The following is a 21,066-nucleotide window of genomic DNA, read 5'->3' on the forward strand; positions in this document are numbered from 1 at the left end:
GTCTCATTTTTCTGCTGTTCTCCAGTAATGGAAAAGCACATCCTGATTTCCTCCTCGTTTACAAAATTCTATTTTTAGATCAAAGGCAGGTTAAACCGATTTTCAAGTTTTACATATCCTTGAGTGTAATGAAAAAAATTCAGTTTATAGTCATAGATGGGATTCAGCACCCTGTTTTGCACTGCTTTGCCATGTAATTATGGAGGCACCCCAAAAACGGAGGGAAAATGCTGTCGTCCCCATGATTGAGTGCATGGACTTATTCTCCCGCCGACAGTCCATTCATCACATCAGGCTGCCTAACCTTGCATTAAATGAACAGCGCTACCCTGCGCTCTCGTGCTCGGCCGGCGGAAGACAAATAACGCTCGCTCTTACAGTTGCACTGGTCCTCGACTCACGTTGTCCACAGGGACGACGCTCTCTCCTCTCTCTCAGTATCTCTCTTGCTTTCTCTTTTACCTCCCTCCAGAAAAAAAAATGTGTCACTTCTAAATGTGTCAGATTCATTTTGATGCATTCAATATGTATCTTTAAGCTCACATTTGAAAATTTGGCCCAAGTAATAGGGAAGAGTGGGGTAAGCTGTGCCACTTGTATACTGTACTTTAGTCCCCCTATTGGATTTAAAAAATAAGATGGAGGTAAAACTAACTAACTGAAATAATTCTTGCAGTGGTTCTCAACCAGGGGCCGGGGCCCACTAGGGGGCCTCACCAAACTTTCAAAGGGGCCTCAATATGACTTAAAATTATTTAAAATAAGCATGAAGATAAGCTAAAACAACTAAAAATCATATGGTTATATTTATATAGAAATAATATACATCTTTCTATGCAAAGCAGCTTTATATGATAGGATATTTCTAAATATGTGGTCATGTGACAAAACGAATGCTCGGTTTGCTAGAATTACGCAGCTAACATTGAGGACCAACAGCTTTTATTTGAGGTATAAAATGTTCATGGCACATCTTATGCACTGCAGTTGAAGCGCATCTCAAGATGGTTGTGCATAATGTTTGCATCAGTGGTGATTTGCCTTAAGGACACTCATGTTACATCAAGCTGTGACAAGAGCAATACTGGTAATGATCGTATACGGGGGGAAAATAAGTAGGGATAATGCTTGTTTTCTCTGTATTTGTAAAATGTCAGTGGAGACAAAGCAATGGTTATAGAAGCTATAAGAATTAATAGACCTAATTAGCAAGTCCTAATGTGTTTAACTTGTAATTGGAATTTATGACGGGACTTTATGTTGCCACAAAAATATTTATATTTCAAATAAACGCTGGTCTTTTTAACTTTCTATTTCTATTAAAATCATGAAATAAAATATATCACAGTTTCCACAAAAATATTAAGCAGCACAACTGTTTTCAACATTGATAATAATCAGAAATGTTTCTTGAGCAGCAAATCAGCATATTAGAATGATTTCTGAATGATCATGTGACACTGAAGACTGGAGTAATGATGCTGAAAATTCAGCTTTGCATCACAGGAATAAATTACATTAAAAAATATATATTAGTATAGATATTTTAAATTTCAATAATATTTCACATTATTAGTGTTTTTACTGTATTTTTTAATCAAATAAATGCAGCCTTGGTGAGCATAAGAGAAATTTTTTCACATTTTGAATGATAGTCTAATAGTTCTAAATATTGTTCTTAATATAAAAGATTAGCAGTGTCCACACCACAACTGTAATGATAACGGCACAGAGAAACAATATCGTTGGAATCTCTTTTTCTCCAACTGATGAACGATAAAAACATTGAGAGCCAATCAGAATCGATTCTGTTTTAAAGAGCTTGAGCATTTAAAGTGGCAGACAGTAAAACTGCAGTGCGCACTTAGAATTAACAGATGTTGTCTGCTGGTGTGGACACCATATTTATCATTATAGTTATCTTTCATAGTTATCATGCATTTTGTTTGTGTTAAAAAGCGTAGTGGCTTCCTGAAATACGCCCGTCTTGCATTTTTTTGTGGCTGACGTGACATTTCCAGTAAGTGAACATGGGGTGATGCTGACAGCGGGACAGCTCTAGATATGGTCAGATCCCTGGGCTATAGGGAGCTGAATCTCCTTGGGTAAAATCAGGTCCAGTGGAGTTTCAGTATAGATGATTGGAAAGCAGTGTGGTACTTCACAAATGTTCACTTGGTCACACCACTTCCTTTGAACATACAAGTTTGTATGTACAAAAGAATTGTACGCAAAACACTTTGAACATTTTGTTAGTTCTTGACCTCAGTCGTAGTATTCGTATTTTAGCAAATGCCTTATTGCGCCCTGATTCCAATCAAGCATATTTTTCACTTTCTTATAAGAAAAAGGGCCACAGAACAATCATAAGATTGTTACTGTGCATGCTTGTTAGTTTATCAGCAGGGACGTGTGAATACAAACAATTCTGCAATTCTTACTCTTTTGTTCCCGTTGCTCTGATGGGCACATTATGTGTTTTCATTTGCACGATAAAACATCCAAGCTAACTTGTTTTAACAGAACAGTGTGTACAGGGCGGTTTAAAATATCAATGAGATGTTTTTTGAGATTTTGGAGAAAGACGCTTATACTTTTTTGGAAAGCTTTTTCACAATGGCTGTAAAATCAAGTTTTACCATGTCATTGCCATACCAAGTGTCTTTTGTGATGTATCTTGTACATACTGTACTTGTTACAAATTCACACGAAGGGGTGAATTCAGATTCATTTGGGACACTTTTTTGCCATTGAAATGACTGGGAAAAAGGTGTCCCAATTAACCTGAATTCACCCCTACATGATAAATACAGTTGTTTTGCATTTTAATAGTGCTCATTTATTAATATGTTGCATGAATGATTGTGTTTTACTCTGTAAGGGAGACTATAATTACTCTAATGTGAGGCTATTTTAACAGTGCTAGTTCCGGCACACAGTGTCAAACTAGAGCCATGATGTCAGTAGTGTACATACAGTACATAACACTGTAGATTTTACCAGGATGAAGGAAGCTATTGCATGTGCCCAAATGCCCATATGGCTAATCCAGCCCTGGATCTTACAGTACATTATATTGTCTGGATGGTCTATTTCAAGTAAAATGTTATTCTTACATATTTGTAGATGTATAAGAAAATGTATCTGTAGACTAGAGCATACAGCACCATAACCATCATTTCAAATGTTAAATGCTTGCATAAACGGTCATGTCTTCCATTATCCATTAATGCTGTTGATAACTGTTTAATGGGAGGCTACATTTTTGCCACTTATTACCTGAATTAGTGAATTTATGAAGTCTATTTTATAATTACAGCTCAGAATAATTAGTGCTATATTTGTACTAATATTTGAGGGTTCTAGAACCAAAACTAAAAGTGTGGCAATCATACCCTATATATAGAAGAGAAGGATAAAAGGTTATAGTTTTTTTCTGTTTTAACTAATGATAGCCTACCACTTTTCCCAGCATTTCTGCCTCGGTCTGTACTCAAGTGTACTTTATGTAGGTGACTGTGAGTGTTTCTGCAGTAATGTCCTTCCCTTCTAATTAAACCCTGTGTGTTCGCTTCCAGTGCGGCGGAACGTCGAACACTGTGGGAAAAGCAGAATAGCGGGAATGGGAATTTCGGTGGCATTGGTGTGTGTTGTGCACAGAATAAGGGGAGGGGGTTGGAGAACTCGAGGTGGTCGAGTGTGACGCCTCGCACGCGTGAATAAACCCCATCAAAAGCGCATTAGCTCTCCCTCCTCCGCAGCTCGCCGCATAATTGTATCTGGCTGCACCACGCTCTGCTCCGACATGATAGCGCTGGAAAGGGCTTGATGATGAATTGCTCCCCGTTGGTGTTAGCGATGATGATAATTATTAATTTTCCCCGGACCTGTTCTCCAGGTAGTCGCTGAGCTGCGGCGTGCGCCTCCTCCTGGGCCGGGAAACAGCTCGCGCGCATCACTTATCTCCGACATTCCCCGGGTGTGAAGGCTGAACACTTTGATGAGAATAAAAAGACTCCGTTTCCACCATTTGTCCCACTTTTCCCCACGCAACACAAGCTTTTGTGTCTGCTCTTGCTCCTTCACAGTGCGTTAACGGGTTTTTTTTATTTTGTTTTATTTCTGGCAGGGAGTTACTTGGCTCTGACCCCCGTGTTTTCAGTGCGCGTCCTCTTTTGTCGGGACCCAGCTTCTGTTGACATTTCTGGGCAATTTACGCTGACAATAAGGATGAACCCATTTAAAGGAAAGTGGTTTAGAGATGCTGCGCTTTTTTGTTTTAAATAACTGACTCTCAGATTTATGGAAAGTAAGAGGATGGCCATCACTAGGTGTATTATACCAATTATGATTAATTATATAAATAATTTTGGGAAATGCTTGAATCTTTATATGTTAAACAATGCCAATGATATCTAAAATGTAACCATAAATAGATAAATGTATCCCTGCTGATCAATATAAATATAATTGATAATAATCCTTAAAGTTGTGTATTTATTTATTTAAAAGGACAAACAACTTTACAGTAACTGTGTGTATATATATATATGCGCGCACACACACAACCTGAAGTTATTCAACCTGAATATATATATACCTATATATATCCATTTATATGTTTTTATGCATTTAATATTGTTTAAAAAGGATAATAGTTTTTTATTTTATTTATTTTTTATTGAAAAATAAGCCCATATGAAGGAATAATGGAGAACACAAGTCCTTTGTGGATGTGCTACTAAACCCTTGATTATGTTGCTGTGGCTTTGTCCTCTTAAAGCTGTTTTAACAGAAGAAAGAGGAGGATTAATAGATGGGAGGGAGAGGGACACACAGGCATTAAGCCAGAGCTCTATTTCTCCACACAAGGTCCCTGGGATACTTCAGGCAGAATGGCTCACATTATCACTGCAGTGTCCCCTGGGAGTTCACAGGGTGACTGCGCTCTGTGTGTGTGTGTGTGTGTGTGTGTGTGTCCATCTGTGAGAAGGTGTATGCCGTGTCACAACTCTGCCTTTCATTCAGGGAAATCCTCTCTAAAATGACAAAACTTCATGACTAAATAAACATTGTAGAAATATAAATGACTCTTTCTGAGTGGATTTCGGTGGTTTGATAATTGTATTTAAGAACGGATGCATCCTGGGAAATATTATACTTGTAAACAGTGTGAGTCATCAAAAGAGAAAGTTATGACGCATGTCTCCAATCAATCATATTTATGAGCTGTTGTCAAAGTTCATCTCTGGCGTGGCAAATTACTCGCAAATCCACTCTTCCTAACAAATTCAATCAGCAATTAGCTTGATTTGGTAATTATTGCTCCATATAATGTCTGATAAATGTTCATTACAATCCATAATTGCACTGACCTGACTTTTTTTTTCTCTATCACCCTGAGTGATGATGTCTCTTGCTCTCAACTGTCATTTCCTATAAAAAGTGATTTGCTTGGATTTGAGAATTGTGTTAGATTTTTATAATGTGTTGCTGTTTCAGAGGCTGTTTATCTGTCTACACATTTAAGATTTACTAAAGCAGCCTGGGACAGAAAGTACATTTATAATTAACTTTCTTAATGAAGCAACCTTGAACAGGGTTTCTGCGAGTCTTAAAAAGTCATGGCATTAAAATTTGCATGCATTGCAAAACATGTATATCTTCCTTGGTACTTTTGTTCTGTTTTCCAATACAAATATCTAAACATCTTTACATCAAAATACATTTACTTGAGATGCAAAAGTAAAATGTCTTGAAAAATGTTTATAAAATTAAGTGAGACATTTGTTCTTGTTTTAATCATAAACCCACTTTATTTTGAACTGTTTCCCAGAAAACAAGACTTCATATTTATGTCTTTTCGCATTTCAAGTAAATGTATCTTGATTTAAGAATCTTGTTTGTAAAATGAATTAAAAAGTAATGGATATTAGATGGAAGTTATATTTTCAAACTCTGGAGTGTTTCTAATACAGCTCAGTGTTTCTCCCTAAACTTTTACATTAAAGGTGCAGTGTGTGATTTGTAGCGGCATCTAGTGGTGAGTTTGCGAAATGCATCCAACAGAAGTTACGGTGGCCGACAGGAAGAGATGTCGTCGTCTGAGACAGCAGAGAGTAGCCAGTTAAAGGAGAACTTAATAAAACTGTCTAGAAATCATTTGGATGGTTAAACAACCTGTTCTGGTGATATTGGTGACTTTCCCCGCTCCCCCCAGCGTTCCCAGGTGGAAAACCAACCTTGCAACTTGCAACACTACCGTCCCGGCAAGTTAGAAATTGGAAGTCTCGTGATAATCGAGAACTAGAACGAGAACGAGCGCGAAACACAAATTGCTTTACGGCAATTCGACATAAACACACACGCATGTATGATGTATTACCAGATTACCCACCTCGGTAGACATAGCTCCACGCGATACAGTTGGCTTGCTCCGATCAAAACAAACGCACATGAGCAGCGGTAGAGAGGGGGAGGAGGCCGCCGCAAGTGAGTTTTTTACGACTGTGTTGTGAAATATACACCCCCCCACAGCTGTAGGGGGAGCTCGTGGGGAAAACATGCGACAACAAAAGGGAAAATCAGCGAAGAAGTGACAAGAGTTCGCTAGAGTTACCGAGTTCTCCTTTAAGCAAAGAGGTTTCTTTACAAAGATAATTAAAAAAATATGTTTACTTCATTATTCAGTAAAACGATATGTTTTTGCAAATATTATTGTTACTTGTTCATCATTGTGTCAGTGTTTTATTCGCTGACTTCAGCTAGCTTCTTTGCACGAAGAACAACATAGTGATGAAACGCGCTCTGTAGCAGTTTGTCCGTTTAGGGCTACTGTAGAAACATGTCGGCGCAAAATGGCTATTTCAATGTAAGGGGACCCGCGGAGTATGTAGATAAAAATGGCTCATTCTAAGGTAATAAAAAAATAACGGTTCATTATGTAAGGTCTTTATACCCCACTGAAAACATAGTTATGCATATTATATTTCATTTCTGTCTACAAATCCTCCTAAATATTATACAATGCACCTTAAAAGAACATTGAAAGATTATGTTCCCTTCAATTTATCCTTTAAAATGTCTTTAGTTGGTCTTAAAAAGGTCTTAAATTTACCTTAATAAAACCTGTTCAAATAATGTACAATTTCACAAGTTATTTTAGCTACTGACCTGCAATGTATTTTGTAAATGTGCAAGTTCTGGGCAGACTTTTAAATGGCTATTTTGTATTTTATTTCATTTATTATTATTTTTTTTTATGTTATTGATTTTTTTTTAGCACAAGGGTGCTTATAAACAATACTACATTTAAAAAGAGTTAAGGCTGAAAATTCTCCCAATGTGGTTAGTTAAATATCTTATTTAACATTTAGTCGCCTCAGCTTTTTTCTTCCCTCTCTTTTTAAACATCTTTTAGAGTGTTTTCCTTTTCCCTCTATTGTTGTCTTGCTTACCTCTCTCTTAATGGCCTTTTTTCTTTTTATCAGTGTATTCTCTCTCTCTTTCTCCTCTCATTGATTGTGCTCTTTGTGTGAGCGAGCAGACCCTCGTGTTGTCAGCTGCGTCAGGATTAAAAGCTATTAGTTCTGCATCATTGCCACTACAAGTATGCTCCTGAGATTGATAGAGTTGCTCCACTGTCATTGGGGGGCAGGTTGGGACAAAAAAGGGTAGTATTTAATTCCATAATATGTTATTTACATTGTGTGTGTATTTACATAGAAGACAAAAAAGATGTCACAAATAGTCTTTAATAAATACAAATAATATATTTATTTTTTTTACATGGGAAGCTTTTCTACAACACTGCTTTTTTAAATCACTTGTCAACATGCCTCCTTTTACCCTCATTTGCTAATTACTTCCTGCTGCCCAATACAAGTGTGAGCATTACCAGAATGTCATGTTCTAACCTCTCTCTCATATTTCATTCCAGGCCATCGTGGGCTATTTTGACATTTTCTTCGACAAGAGCTGTGGAAACAAGGTAAGCAATAGTGCTGTGCTGTTTAACAGCGAGCAATTGCGGTCACGCCTTGCCGTCTTTTAGGCCCGAGGCAATCGCAATGCAATCGCCAGCCTCTAATACCTAAATGCTGAAATAAGCATTTGCCTTCCTCCAGTGGCCAACTGGAACATGCAATGAAATAAGCTAAACCCATCAGCCACTGAGAGAACGATCGTGCGCTGGGTTCTGATGATGGGAGTTTAAGCAAGAGGATGTGGAGGGGGTCTAGTGTTCTTCTGTCCTGTTTTTGACATTTAAACGGCATCATCTGAGTTTGTTAATGATCTGGTGGATAACTACAACAATTATGTTTGCTCTGACCTATGTGAGTGTGTTTTCTGACCTGGGAAATTAAATTTTGCAAGTACCCTTTCGAAAGGTATACGTTTGTACCTAAAGAGTGCAAATTAGGACTTCAAAGGTGCATATCGGTACCAAAAGTGTACATATTAGTGCCTAAATGGTACATATAAGAATTCTTTCAAAGGGTACCTTCCTAGTGTACCATTTTTTTCTGAGTATTTTTTACACAGTCCATCTAAATAAGGTCACAGTATTCAGCAAGGCCATCCCAACATGCGGCAGGGCCTATAGTGTGAGTTAGAGGAAGCGGGGGTTCCCCCTCTGTCTTTTCGCGATTGCCAACTAATGTGCACTACGTTTTTTTTTTCACTGAACTTTAAACTCCCATCTATCAGCCTGGATGTAACATCACACAAAAGCTAGCGTTTTCGGTTAAAGGGATTGTTCACCCAAAAATTTAAAATTCTGTCAGTAATTACTCACCCTCATGTTGTTCCAACCCCTTAAGACTTTCGTTCATCTTCGGAACACAAATTAAGATATTTTTGATGAAATCTGAGAGCTGGCTCACTCCTTCATAGGAGACAAAACTAAAATAACGACTTTATTCAACTATTAATTTTTTTCCGTGTGGGCCTCTGACGTGAGGTCACGAGAACTGAGAAGATGACGCAGATGGGTCTCGATGTAGTGTTTAAAAAGGTTCTAAAGTGTGCCTTTCCTGGATGTACGAATCGTGAGAAACCAACGAGAAAACTTAAAAGTGCCTTACCAATGCCGCAAAATGAATGGCTTATCTTTCACACTTTCCCATCATATGATCATGAGCGTCATCTTCTCAGTTCTCGCGCATGCGTCGTGGCGCTCTCGTGAACTCACGTCACAGGCCCACACGGAAGAAAATAAATATTTGAATAAAGTCATTATTTTTGGGGGGGTTTGTGCACAAAAAGTATTCTCGTCGCTTGATAAACTTAAGGTTGAGCCACTGTAGTCACTTGGACTATTTTAACGATGTCTTTACTAACTTTTCTGGACCGGCAGATGCAATTACCTAGCAGCCTATGAAGCAGTGAGCCAGCTCTCAGATTTCATCAAAAATATCTTAATTTGTGTTCCGAAGATGAAAGAAAGTCTTACGGGGTTGGAACAACATGAGGGGAGTAATTACTGACAGGATTTTCATTTTTGGGTGAACTATCCCTTTAATGAGGCTTTTGTTAAAAAAGCCCTAATCACAGGCATATTTGTCACTCATTAATAGTTTAATTCTGTTACTGAGGCCCTGTTTACACCTGGTATTAAAATGCGTTTTGGTCGATCGGATAACAAGTGGACGACGCTAAATACAGGTGTAAACAGGGTCTAAAATGTTTTGAGCTTGTCCACTTTTGACCACTTCCAGAGGTAGTTTTAGACGCATTAGACCGGATTGATTTTGTATGTAAACGGTCATGTGATCGAATGTGTTTAAACAGCCACAAAAGACCGTCTACTCTCCGTCTACTGACCTAATGTGTAAACATTATGGGAAGCGCACTAGCCAGACGGGATTTATACTTAGTCGGCTGAAGCCCCAAGTTTGGTTTCAAGACGAAAAATGTACCAAGCACAATGTTCTCTCACCATTCCTGATTTCTAACACACACTCACAGCGTTCGGCTAGTCTTGCGGCTGTCAGAGCGGAAACGAAAGCTGCTGCTCTCCGTGTGTTTCTCTGTCATGTCCGGTCGCATTCATATTTAAATTGCGTGAGCTTATTTTGTCCATTAGATTGAAAGATCTTAAAAAGCCTATACATTTACCCACCCATAGACCCTCCCCTCAAAGATATCAGGACAGAATTGGTTAAAAGTGCAAAAGAGACGGATCAAACATAAGGTGTAAACAGGAATGTGTCTCCCTCGTCTACTTGTGATCCAACACTATCTCACAACCAATTCGTACGAGTGAGTAAAATGTGGCTGATTCGTACGATTTCGTACGACCTCACTCGTATGAATTCGTACGATTTGTCTTAACACAAGTGACGGTTAGGTTTAGGGGTGGGGTCAGGGGTAGGTCATTCGTACAAATTCATACTAACTGGGCAACTCGTAAAATATGTACGATTTGGCAGAAATATTGCAAATTAGTACGAGTGAGGTCTTATGAATTTGTATGAATTAGCTACCTCGTAAAATTCGTACAAATTGCCGTGAGATCGGGTTGTGTGATCCGATCGACCAAAACTGATCTTAATAAAAAGGTCCTGAGATGAAGTGTGTATTATTTGGCAATGTGATCTCAACATGGTAGTCAACATGACAAATGACCCACTTTATGCCACCTCATTAACTCATTCCATAACTGATGAAATTTACAGTTATTGAACAGAGCTGAATCAACAATGAACTGATTTCACCTGAAAAGTAACGGTTTACTCTTGTTTTTTTAGAGGTGCTTTACAGCAGAATTGAAGTCTTTTTGCATCATTGAATCATTATTTTCCCGTTATCACTGTAAAGCTGCTTTGTAACAATCTCTATTGTATAAAGCGCTATATAAATAAAGGTGACTTGACTTAACTATATGTAGAATAAAACAGCCTTTTTCTCTGCCAGTCATATGACTGGAATCTCATGCAAGTGTACATCATTTTAAACAACTTTTAGGTGAAAAACTTTTTTAATGTTAAAAAAGCCTAAATATTTATTTACTTTAAATATGTATTTACTTATTTGTATTTGTAAATATTTTTTTGCATTAATCCTCTTTTCCTGGTGAAGGTTGACAACAGAACTGAGTATTTCCACTTATTCATTTATTTCTTTACAAGACAAGTGACTGATATGAAAGAAAAGTGACTGATATGAAAGAAAAGTGACTGAAAGAAAAGTGACTGATATGAAAGAAAAGTGACTGATATGAAAGAAAAGTGACTGATATGAAAGAAAAGTGACTGATGAAAAGCAGAACAAGAGCATTTTCCTTATGTTAACACAAACTGGTTTTTAATGCAGCTTTGTTTTGAATCTTAGGTCATGTTCTCCACTGCTCCAGACTGCACTAAGACTCACTGGAAGCAGACAGTGTTCTTACTGGAAAGCCCTATCCCTACCAAAACCGGTTTGTACCCTGTTCACAAATACTTCTTAGTTGTTTTAGCTGTCTCCACACCAGTGTTTGCATGTAGTGGTGTCTGTGTTCAAACTGTGATGAGATCTGGCAAGTACATGTGCAGTCATCACCTTTTTTTAGAACACACAAAAAATGTGTCACACAGGGAGGTGTATCTTATCTTTCTTTAGCCTGACAGTTGATTCTTAGACGGTGACACAGGTTATCCGTCAGTCATTGAGAGATAGACACATGATTGAGCAGTTCTAGGGCCAGTCCACATAAACCATGCAGTTTGTTCTTGCTGTTCATAAATATCTATGATACTGTATATATATATTGTGTCTGGAGAATCATTCCTATAGGATTTCAAGATTTCAACAACGCATCAGGTTTGTAGACAGATTTATTCCACAGGGGCCCAAAGGAATTTTGCCGTTTAACACATTTTTAAATTGGCTTACTGAGCTGGAGTGGAGATTTCGAGAAGAGATTTTTTTTTGTAATTATTGTAGCCACTAAATCTTAAATTCCGGAAAATTTAAATGAAATCAATAAATATTTAATTGAAATAAATATTTAATAGAATTAAGCTAATTAAAATATTAAACAAACTTGAAAGTTTTTTTTTCTTTTTATATATATATATATAAAATACATACATACCTGTACATACTGTACATACATACACTGATGAGCCAAAACAGTATAACCAGTCACAGGTGAAGGGAATATCGATGATCATCTCCTAACAAGGCCACATATTAAGGTCTGGTTATATTCAATGGTAAGCAAACAATCAGTTCTCATAATCGACATGTTGGATGCAGGAGAAATATGCAGGAATAAAGATCTGAGCGACAAGATCTGTTATGGCAAGGCAATTGGGTCAGAGTATCTCTGAAAAGGCAAGGCTTGTGGGTTTCTCTCGGTCAGCAGTGGTGAGAATTTACCAAGAGTGATCCGAGGAGGGACAAACCACAAACCGGCGACAGGGTGTTGGGCGCCCAAGGCTCATCGATGCACGAGAGCAACGAACGCTATCCCGTCTGGACTGAACCAACAGAAGGTCTACTGTGTACTCACACAAAATGTTAATGATAGTTATTTGGAGGAATGTGTCACAACACACAGTGCATCACACTCTGATGCGTATGGGGCTGCGTGGCCGCAGACCAAACAGAGTACCTATGATGACCCCTGTCCACCATCAAGACTGCCTACAATGGGCACATGAGCATTGTAACTGGACCTTGGAGCAGTGGATCTGATTAGTCCCATTTTCTTTTACATCTAACGTCTTGGTGCCAGAGATCACAGGACACATTCAGGGCAGGTGGTCATAATATTTTGCCTCTTCTGTGTGTGTATGTATGTATGTATATATATATATATATATATATATATATGTGTGTGTGTGTGTGTACATACATATATGTACTTGACATGAATCAGTAAATTTAAGCAATATATGTAAAAACTGTAATAAAAAGAAGCAATACATTTTAGTAATAAATTTACTAGCAACAATTAAAGCATAAACATTGAACAATTAAAATAAAACAAAAACTATTTATTAGAGCAAAATGAATAAGGAAAACAAAATAATAGAAAATCATAGCTCTGGGGAAAATGAAGAGAGGAAAATGAAGAGATTTTTCCTAAATCCGCATCTCTACATGTATGGCAGCCATTCCATTCCATTCTCACCTCCTTCTGCTTAAAGGTACAATATGTAAGAATTTTGCATTAAAATATCCCAAAATCTCAAGGCCAGTGTTATATATTTTGTTAAGTTGATTACTTACAATATCCCAAATGTTTCCAACTATTTTTAAATAATGAGAAAATTGCGATTTTAACCAAGGAAACGGGGCGTTAGAGCAGGGGGGAGCTGGGAGTCGCCAGTCAATTGCGTCATATCCGCGTCACCCTCGGTTTCCGCTCGTACTGCGTGGAGTCCTGGACAAATGCGGAAGTTGTAGCGTCTATCAAGCAACAAACGTTAGCTTGTTTCGTGCTGTCGTTATGGAACACAATTATTATTTACTGATTGCAGCTGGTTCTGTCGACAAAGCATGCTTAATTTTATATTTTCCAAATGTAGCATTCGGTAATAGTTATGTTTATGCAAGGAAAGTATTATTGCTTTAGGTTTGTGTTTAGTTTATTGACATTGTTTATCACGTCTGGTGTTTATGGCCATGTAAATAAATATAGCGTAAAACGTAACGTAAAACTGCGCAGCGTTATCACAACAATGAATTCGACAAATACAGTAACATCTATGATAACCAATTTAGTATTAAACCTTACTTTTCTTGCTGTTAATTCATTTTAATGAAATAAAAGTGTGATGAGGTTCAAGAGTCAGGAAGAAGACGGGTCGGCGTGACTGGGACTCGTACTTTATTAAAATAAAACAAAACAAACAAAAGTCGCGCACGACGCGCATTCACCGTGGCGACGGCACAAAACGGTTAAAAAATGAGCGCTCGGATCCACCGGTTTTCTTTCTCTGCGTCCAATTTTCTCTCCAGTCTCTGATTCCAGCACGGTCTCTCCACGCCAATAATACTGCAAAAAGACACAGGTGTTCGTCATTTGCACTTGACCTACTTACGTCCAGCTCGTCTTGTTTCTATCTCTCCCGTTACAGACCGCGCTGAACCACGCCCCCCCTCGCCACAAAAAGCTTGTCATTAAACGCAACATTTATAAAAATAGAACATCCATGAACATGATTTTTCGATTCCCGTCTGACTGATTTACATCCACGGTGGAGTTGAAAAGAACAGTTCCCATTATTCTACGCTCCTTTACATCGTCATCAAGCTACGCCGTTGTTGTTGTTTGAAATGTAGCGCCCTCTAGCGGCAGAAAATTTTGCATATTTTGCCTTTAATGAAGAACTGATTAGGTGATCACCTGAACCAAATCTCATTTAACGAGGAAAAGTATAAAAACCTCTGCTGTGGTCATCACTATCCTCTTGCAATAGGACCAGCTGGACTATTGACCATGCCAAAAGAGTTGAAAAGAAGTTTTGAGTGAGGAAAAGAAGGTTTTAATTCTGGATTTACTGGCAGAGGGATACAGTCAGCGTCAGGTTGCTTCCATCTTTAAAATTTCAAAGACAGAGGTTCATAAGAACAAGGTCAAGCTACAGACATTGGCCGCACCAAAGCTACAGACCGGCAGAGGGCGAAAACGACTCTCCACTGACCGGGATGACCGCCAACTCATTCGAATGCCACTCAACAACCATAGGATGACATTAAGTGACCTACAAAAGGATGGCAAACGGCAGCTGGGTGAAGTGCACGGCGAGGATGGTTCGAAAGGATGAGGATGAAAAGAGCCAGGCTGAGGTTTGCAAAAGACCATAAGGATTGGACCGTAGACGACTGGAGTAAGGTCATCTTCTCTGGTGAGTCCAATTTTCAGCTTTGCCCAACACCTGGTCGTCTAATGGTTAGACGGAGACCTGGAGAGCCCTACAAGCTCCACAGTGTCTCGCACCCACCCACTGTGAAATTTGGTGGAGGATCGGTGATGATCTGGTGGTTCTTCAGCCAGGCAGGAATCGGGCACATTCATCTTTGTGAAGGGCGCATGAATCAAGCCACGCACAAGGTTGTCCTGGAGGAAAACTTGCTTCCTTCTGCTCTGACAGTGTTCCCCAACTCTGAGGATTGGTTTTTCCAGCAGGACGATGCTCCATACCACACAGCCAGGTCAATCAAGGGGTGGATGGAGGACCGCCAGCACAAGACCCTGTCATGGCCAGCCCAATCTCCAGACCTGAACCCCATTGAAAACCTCTGGAATGTGATCAAGAGGAAAATTAATGGTCACAAGCCATAAAACATAGCCGAGCTACTTTTTTTGCGCCAGGAGTGGAATAATGTCACTCAACAGCTATGTGAAAGACTAGTGGAGAGCTTGCCAAGACGCATGAAAGCTGTGATTGAAAATCATGGTTATTCCACCAAATATTGATTTCTGAACTCTTCATATGTTAAAACATTAATGTTGTGTTGTTTAAAAACAAATATGACGTTGTTTTATGTATGCATGTTTATGTATGTTGTTTACATACACATATATACTGTATATACACACACACACACCCTCACACACTCTCTCTCTCTCTCTCTCTCTCTCTCTTCATATAAATCAGCAAAATAGGCAATATATAATAAAAATCTAATAAAAAAATAATAATAAAAAAAAGATTTGTGAATGGAAAGTGGACTTGAGCACTGGTCGCTAATTTTACAAGCAGGAACAGTGTGAATGCAAAAGCATTTGGGCTAGTTTAAAAGAGGACTCATGTGTGAAAAAAACAACAACTTAAAGCACCATTGATCTCAGCCAGAAAGTGATTCATTTATATTTACTTTTCCTTTTTATTTATTTTCATTTTAATAGATTTATTTATTTATTTTAAATTCGCGATCGCAGAATTGCCTGCGTAATCTATTTTCTACTGTTTAAAGGAAGCAAATAATGGGAGGAAAACTATTTTAAAAAATGGGAGAGGGAAGTAAATCAGAACCTATATGTCTTAAAAGGCATATTGCCTCATGTTTAGGTATTAAAGCAATGCAGCATCTACACCTATCAAGGCTCCGTATGTCCGTAGATGGCGAGACAGTGTCCTGGCCGTGCTAACAGATGAAGTGTGTCTTATCATAATGGGAATTGGAGAAATGTCATCTGATGCGCAGATGAATGAAGGTGCTTTAGCCAGTTTCTCTGATACAGCACACATTATAAATGACTGTGGCCTAACTGTAGCTGTCCACAGGCATTACCACAAACAGTCCCTGCAGGAGCCGTTCAATGATAAGAGTGCCGTCCACTTGAAGGCCCGCTAACGCTACTTCTGCATTGCTGATATCAGCATCAGATTAGAATCAGAAGGCACATTGGCCATATTTTATGGCATATTTGAACATTTTGCTGTTGCTCCAAAAAATGCTTAATCTATAAGCAGGGTCCCTCACACTGGTGATTTATAGTGACTTACCTTGATTAAGTTATTTATAGTTTATCTTTTACTTGCATGCCCACTCACCTAGCTTGAACGGCCTGTTGCCTCTGGATTAGCACCATATGACTTTAGAGTATCTTCTGTTGTCAAGACCGTATGTGCAAATGCATGTGAATGAAAAGATGTGGGGAAAAGTTTTATGAGAGAAACAAGTATGAGGGAAACAACCATTGTAATACTATAGTATAATTTGGAGTACCATGTAAAATTATATATAATTGCATTTGATTATAAAATGGTATATTGTAACAATTCAGTACCATGGTACATTCAAGGTCAATAAGATGTTTTTTTTTTTTTCTTAGGTTGATTTAAAGGAACACTCCACCGTTTTTTGAAATAGGGCTTATTCACCTTCTTTCCTACATTTAGATAGGTGGGCAAATGCATTTTTGTCTCAGTGCATGCATTGTTTTAGTTTGACAGGGTCGGCGCTAGCTTAGCTTAGCATAATGAATGGAATCCTTTGTTGCCAGCTAGCATGTCCTGAGTAAAAGTGATATAAAAAATTTAAAAAACCCACCTAATTACTTCTTGTGGCCTGCGTATTCACAACAAGTACAAATAGCGATGCAGATTAACACTAGACGATTTCCTATGCAGATATTGACTTGGGACTATATTAGGGGGAAGCACAGGTGAAGCACTGCTACTTGGGCGCAGAGATATCACGCCCAAGTAGCAGTGCTTCGCCTGTGCTTCCCCCTAATATAGTCCTTAATATATATGTCAATATCTGCCTAGGAAATCGCCTAGTGTTAATCTGCATCACTATTTGTACTTGTTGTGAATAGGCAGGCCATAAGAAGTAATTAGGTGGGTTTATTAATTTTTTTATATCACTTTTACTCAGGACATGCTAGCTGGCAACAAAGGATTCCATTCATTGTGCTAAGCTAAGCTAGCGCCGACCCTGTCAAACTAAAACAATGCATGCACTGAGACAAAAATGCATTTGCCCACCTATCTAAATGTAGGAAAGAAAGTGAATAAGCCCTATTTCAAAAAACGGTGGAGTATTCCTTTAAATAAAGACATTTAGATTCTTACAAAATCTATTTCAATTAAATGCTGTTCTTTTGAAATTTCGGTTTATCAAAGAATCGTGAAAAAATTATCTTGAATATTAAGCGGTGCAAATATTTTTGGTTACACTTTATTTTAAGGTGACGTAGTTGCATGTACTTACTCAAATAGGTACTGAGTAATATTAATTAACCACATGTACTTACTATGGAGTTACGGTTAGGGTTTGGTTTAGGGTTAGTCACTTGTAATTATGCATAGTTCACTGTTATTATTATAGTAATAGTATAGTAATGACCTTAAAATAAAGTATTACCCTGTTTTCTACATTGAGAATAAGAAATGTTTCAAATTGGCATATTAGTTCAAGATCATAAACATGATGGTTCATGATTTCTGAAAGATCATGTGACACTGAAGATTGGAGTAATGATGCTGAAAATTCAGCTTTGCAACACAGGAATAAATTACATCTTAAAATATATTTGAATAAAAAAAGTTATTTTTAATTGTAATAATATTTCATAATATTACAGTTTTTACTGTATTGATGAGCCGAAGAGACCTCTTTCAAAAACATCAAACAAATCCTACTGATCCCAAATGTATGAATGGTAGTGTATATACCAGTGTATTATTTATTATCATCTGATACCTTAACTGTGCGTCTTGGTGATGGCTGCTCTTCCACAAAAATAGGAACGTTTAGAAATAATGTTAAGAATTATATTTGACATTCTTCACACTTGCCTTAATGCATAATTTGTAACTTTTTGTAAATTTAAATTGGATTTCTTTCCTAAACAAAAACAGTAATGTGTTTTGTGTAATATATCACCAAGCTGTCATTTGCATGAAAGAAAATCCCTGTCAGCTCACACTCAGGTTTCCTTGGATTCTTTTCCTGTTTGTGTTAGTTTAGTAATTACTTTTCAGAGGTGTGATGAGAGGGGAGGTAGAGGATTCAACGGAAATGCAAAACGCCCTCTGAAACGCCCTCAGATGGTGCAACATCAATTAAAGCAGCCTTCATTTGTCATGACTTGGTTGGTTTTGTCGATCATTGAAAGGAAAAGATGAGAACGTGTCCTTAAAAAGCTTAATTTGTCATGCGTGACCAACCTTTGAGCTTCAATAAAAGAGGTCACCCTCATTGTACGTCACGTCTGCTCTCCAGACAAGGTGTTCTGAAGCCGATATATTGGTAATGGACTTTAAGAACAAGGCTGCTTATTGAATCAACCATATAATGCTTTGCGTAGTACGTTAAACTCTCAGGAAGTGCAGTCTATTTGCAGTCTGAAAAGGTCCTTGAGGTGTCAGAGCAAGGTTCCTTTAGGGGGAGGTGCGATTATTTGATAGACGGGGCCGCTGTAGAGAGCTGGTGATTCCGAAGGCCTGTTTTATGCATCTCCTTTACAGGAGCTTCAGATTTACGAGGTTACGCGCTGTAGAGTGCGAGTGAGAGAGAGAGAAGTTTTACAATGCAGCTTTTGTATCTAGTGCTGCAGTGTTTAGGAAGACTTTTTCATGAAAACTGTGATGGTGATTGAACATTAGATATTTCATTATAACTTCTTGCTGCAAAAATTATCTCTCCTTAAAGTCCTCCTGTAGTCAATAATTGTATCCCTTAAAACTCAGCTTTGATCACCAAAATGACATATTTAAGCGTTTTTTCCTAAGGCAGTGCCTTAAAATGGCTTGAATGTAACTCTACACCCTTGCCTCATTTAGTATGCGCGGTTCTATGAATATGCTAATTAGCTCCGCCTCCACTCACTCACAGCAGCTCAGAGATCCACTCGTTGATGATCACTCGTTGACCTGATTGGTAACAAGGTAGTTTGTGACGTCAGAAACACCAGCGATTTCAAACTGTGTTTTTGAGACTGTCTTTGGTTCACTGCAGTTTTAAGAAGAATATACTCAGCAATGGTGCAGACTTATGAATTTACACATGGTTTGTCTTAAAGCATATTTAAAACACCACATAAACATATAGACAATAATAAAACCTTGATTTTCACCACAGTTTGCCTGTTATAGAGCAAAAAACTAAACAAATCGGCAACAGATTATACGAATCGGCTGATTTGCTTGTAAAAAATATCGTATGAATATGATCGGTGCATCACTATTTACTCCAAATTTACTCCAAAGTTCAAAAACTGTATGACTTTCTTTCTTCTGCAGAACACAGATATAAAAAATAAAAAAAAGTTTGCTTTTTATGCAATGAAAGTCAATAATGTCCAGTGCCTTTAAAGGGACATTGTGATGGGAAAATATGATATTAGTGGAAAATTGATAGGTCAATGCTTTTGCGTTCTCTAGAAAATGTTTAGATTTTTCCCTGAGAAACTTTGCGAGTTCCCCTTTTGAGCTCTTTGCGAGCAAACGTAAAGTTTCTCGGGGGAACGCAAACGTTTTAAGTCCCTTTAGGGGCTCTGTAGTTTTGGAAAAGAGACTTTTTTTTTCATTTTTGGATGAACTATCCCTTTAAATGAATGTTTGCTTGGACTATGATGCTGGTTCTGTATCATTTATCAGCAGTCACGTTTCTTCAAGAAATGCATCAAGATGTTTTACGCCGTCTCGTCCGTTTCTCGTTTCAGCCTCCGTCACCCTTGGTCGCATTGGCATGTTTAATGCAAATGGCACTGTGATGTATGACGGCTCTTCTTTATTGACGGCTCTGTATGACGGCTCTTCAGCCTTGTCTTCTTTATTTAATTAACGTGCACCAACCGCTTCCTTTTCACACGTTGCCAATCTTTTTTCTCGCCTCTGTAGTCTCAAAATAAAATCTCGCCGTAACTACATCCCAAACCGCTTTACTCTGAGATTTTTCCAGGAATTGCAGGGTCAAGTAATTTCACTCTCTGTGTTCTCTCGACAGACCTCTGTGTATCAAAGCCCATTGGTAGCAACTGGGATAGTGTTTGTTATAAAGCGCAGACACACACCAGTTTGATCACGCTTTTTCATTTTCTGCAGGGCACTGAAGTTTAATAGATCTTTCTATCATTTGTGCTCATACTGGTCAAGAGAAAACTCGCCGTGCGTGCTTTTTACTTTTGGTAGGCAATATGTGAACTGTCAAGTCTTTCACTGCACAGTTGATTTTAATTAAACAAGTTCTTACCAGATCATTTATTTTACAAATGAAATGTAGGCTTCAGCTTTTTATTTGTGCTTATGAACGAACCATGTGATGAGTGCATGAGTGTAGTTTGTTTTTTGCTTACAGCAAAGAATAACATTTATTTTTGTGAATTTTTATTTTATTTTTTAAAGCTCTTCTAATGGGATCATTTGACAGTAAAACGTGCAACACAACCAGTGTGACAGTTGCAGCGCGCTGTGACGGTCACATCTGACTTCTCCCCATCTTCTCGTTTCAAAATGCTGCAGTCAGCATTTTTTTTTTATCTCATGTAACCTGCAGCAAAGAAAAAAAAATGGCTGGGAGTGGAGGGCTTGTTTGCCAAATGGGTAAACATTCATTTACGTCTGGCAGTGAAACGTGAAGTTAATCAAAGTGATTATCTGGTGTAATCATCGT

The 21,066-nt window shown here is 38.1% G+C and overlaps 1 protein-coding gene across 1 annotated transcript in view; it reads left to right on the forward strand.

The window, feature by feature from the left end:
- prmt3 (protein arginine methyltransferase 3) overlaps positions 1-21,066 on the forward strand; it is a 57,669-nt gene that overhangs the window by 35,811 nt on the left and 792 nt on the right. The window contains exons 14-15 of the mRNA XM_082157581.1: positions 7,940-7,990; positions 11,335-11,422. Coding sequence (XP_082013707.1) covers positions 7,940-7,990; positions 11,335-11,422 — 139 coding nt within the window. The remainder of the gene's footprint in view (positions 1-7,939; positions 7,991-11,334; positions 11,423-21,066) is intronic.

Source organism: Leuciscus leuciscus (genome assembly GCF_965113295.1).
Source record: "Leuciscus leuciscus genome assembly, chromosome: 2".
Lineage (NCBI taxonomy): Eukaryota > Metazoa > Chordata > Actinopteri > Cypriniformes > Leuciscidae > Leuciscus > Leuciscus leuciscus.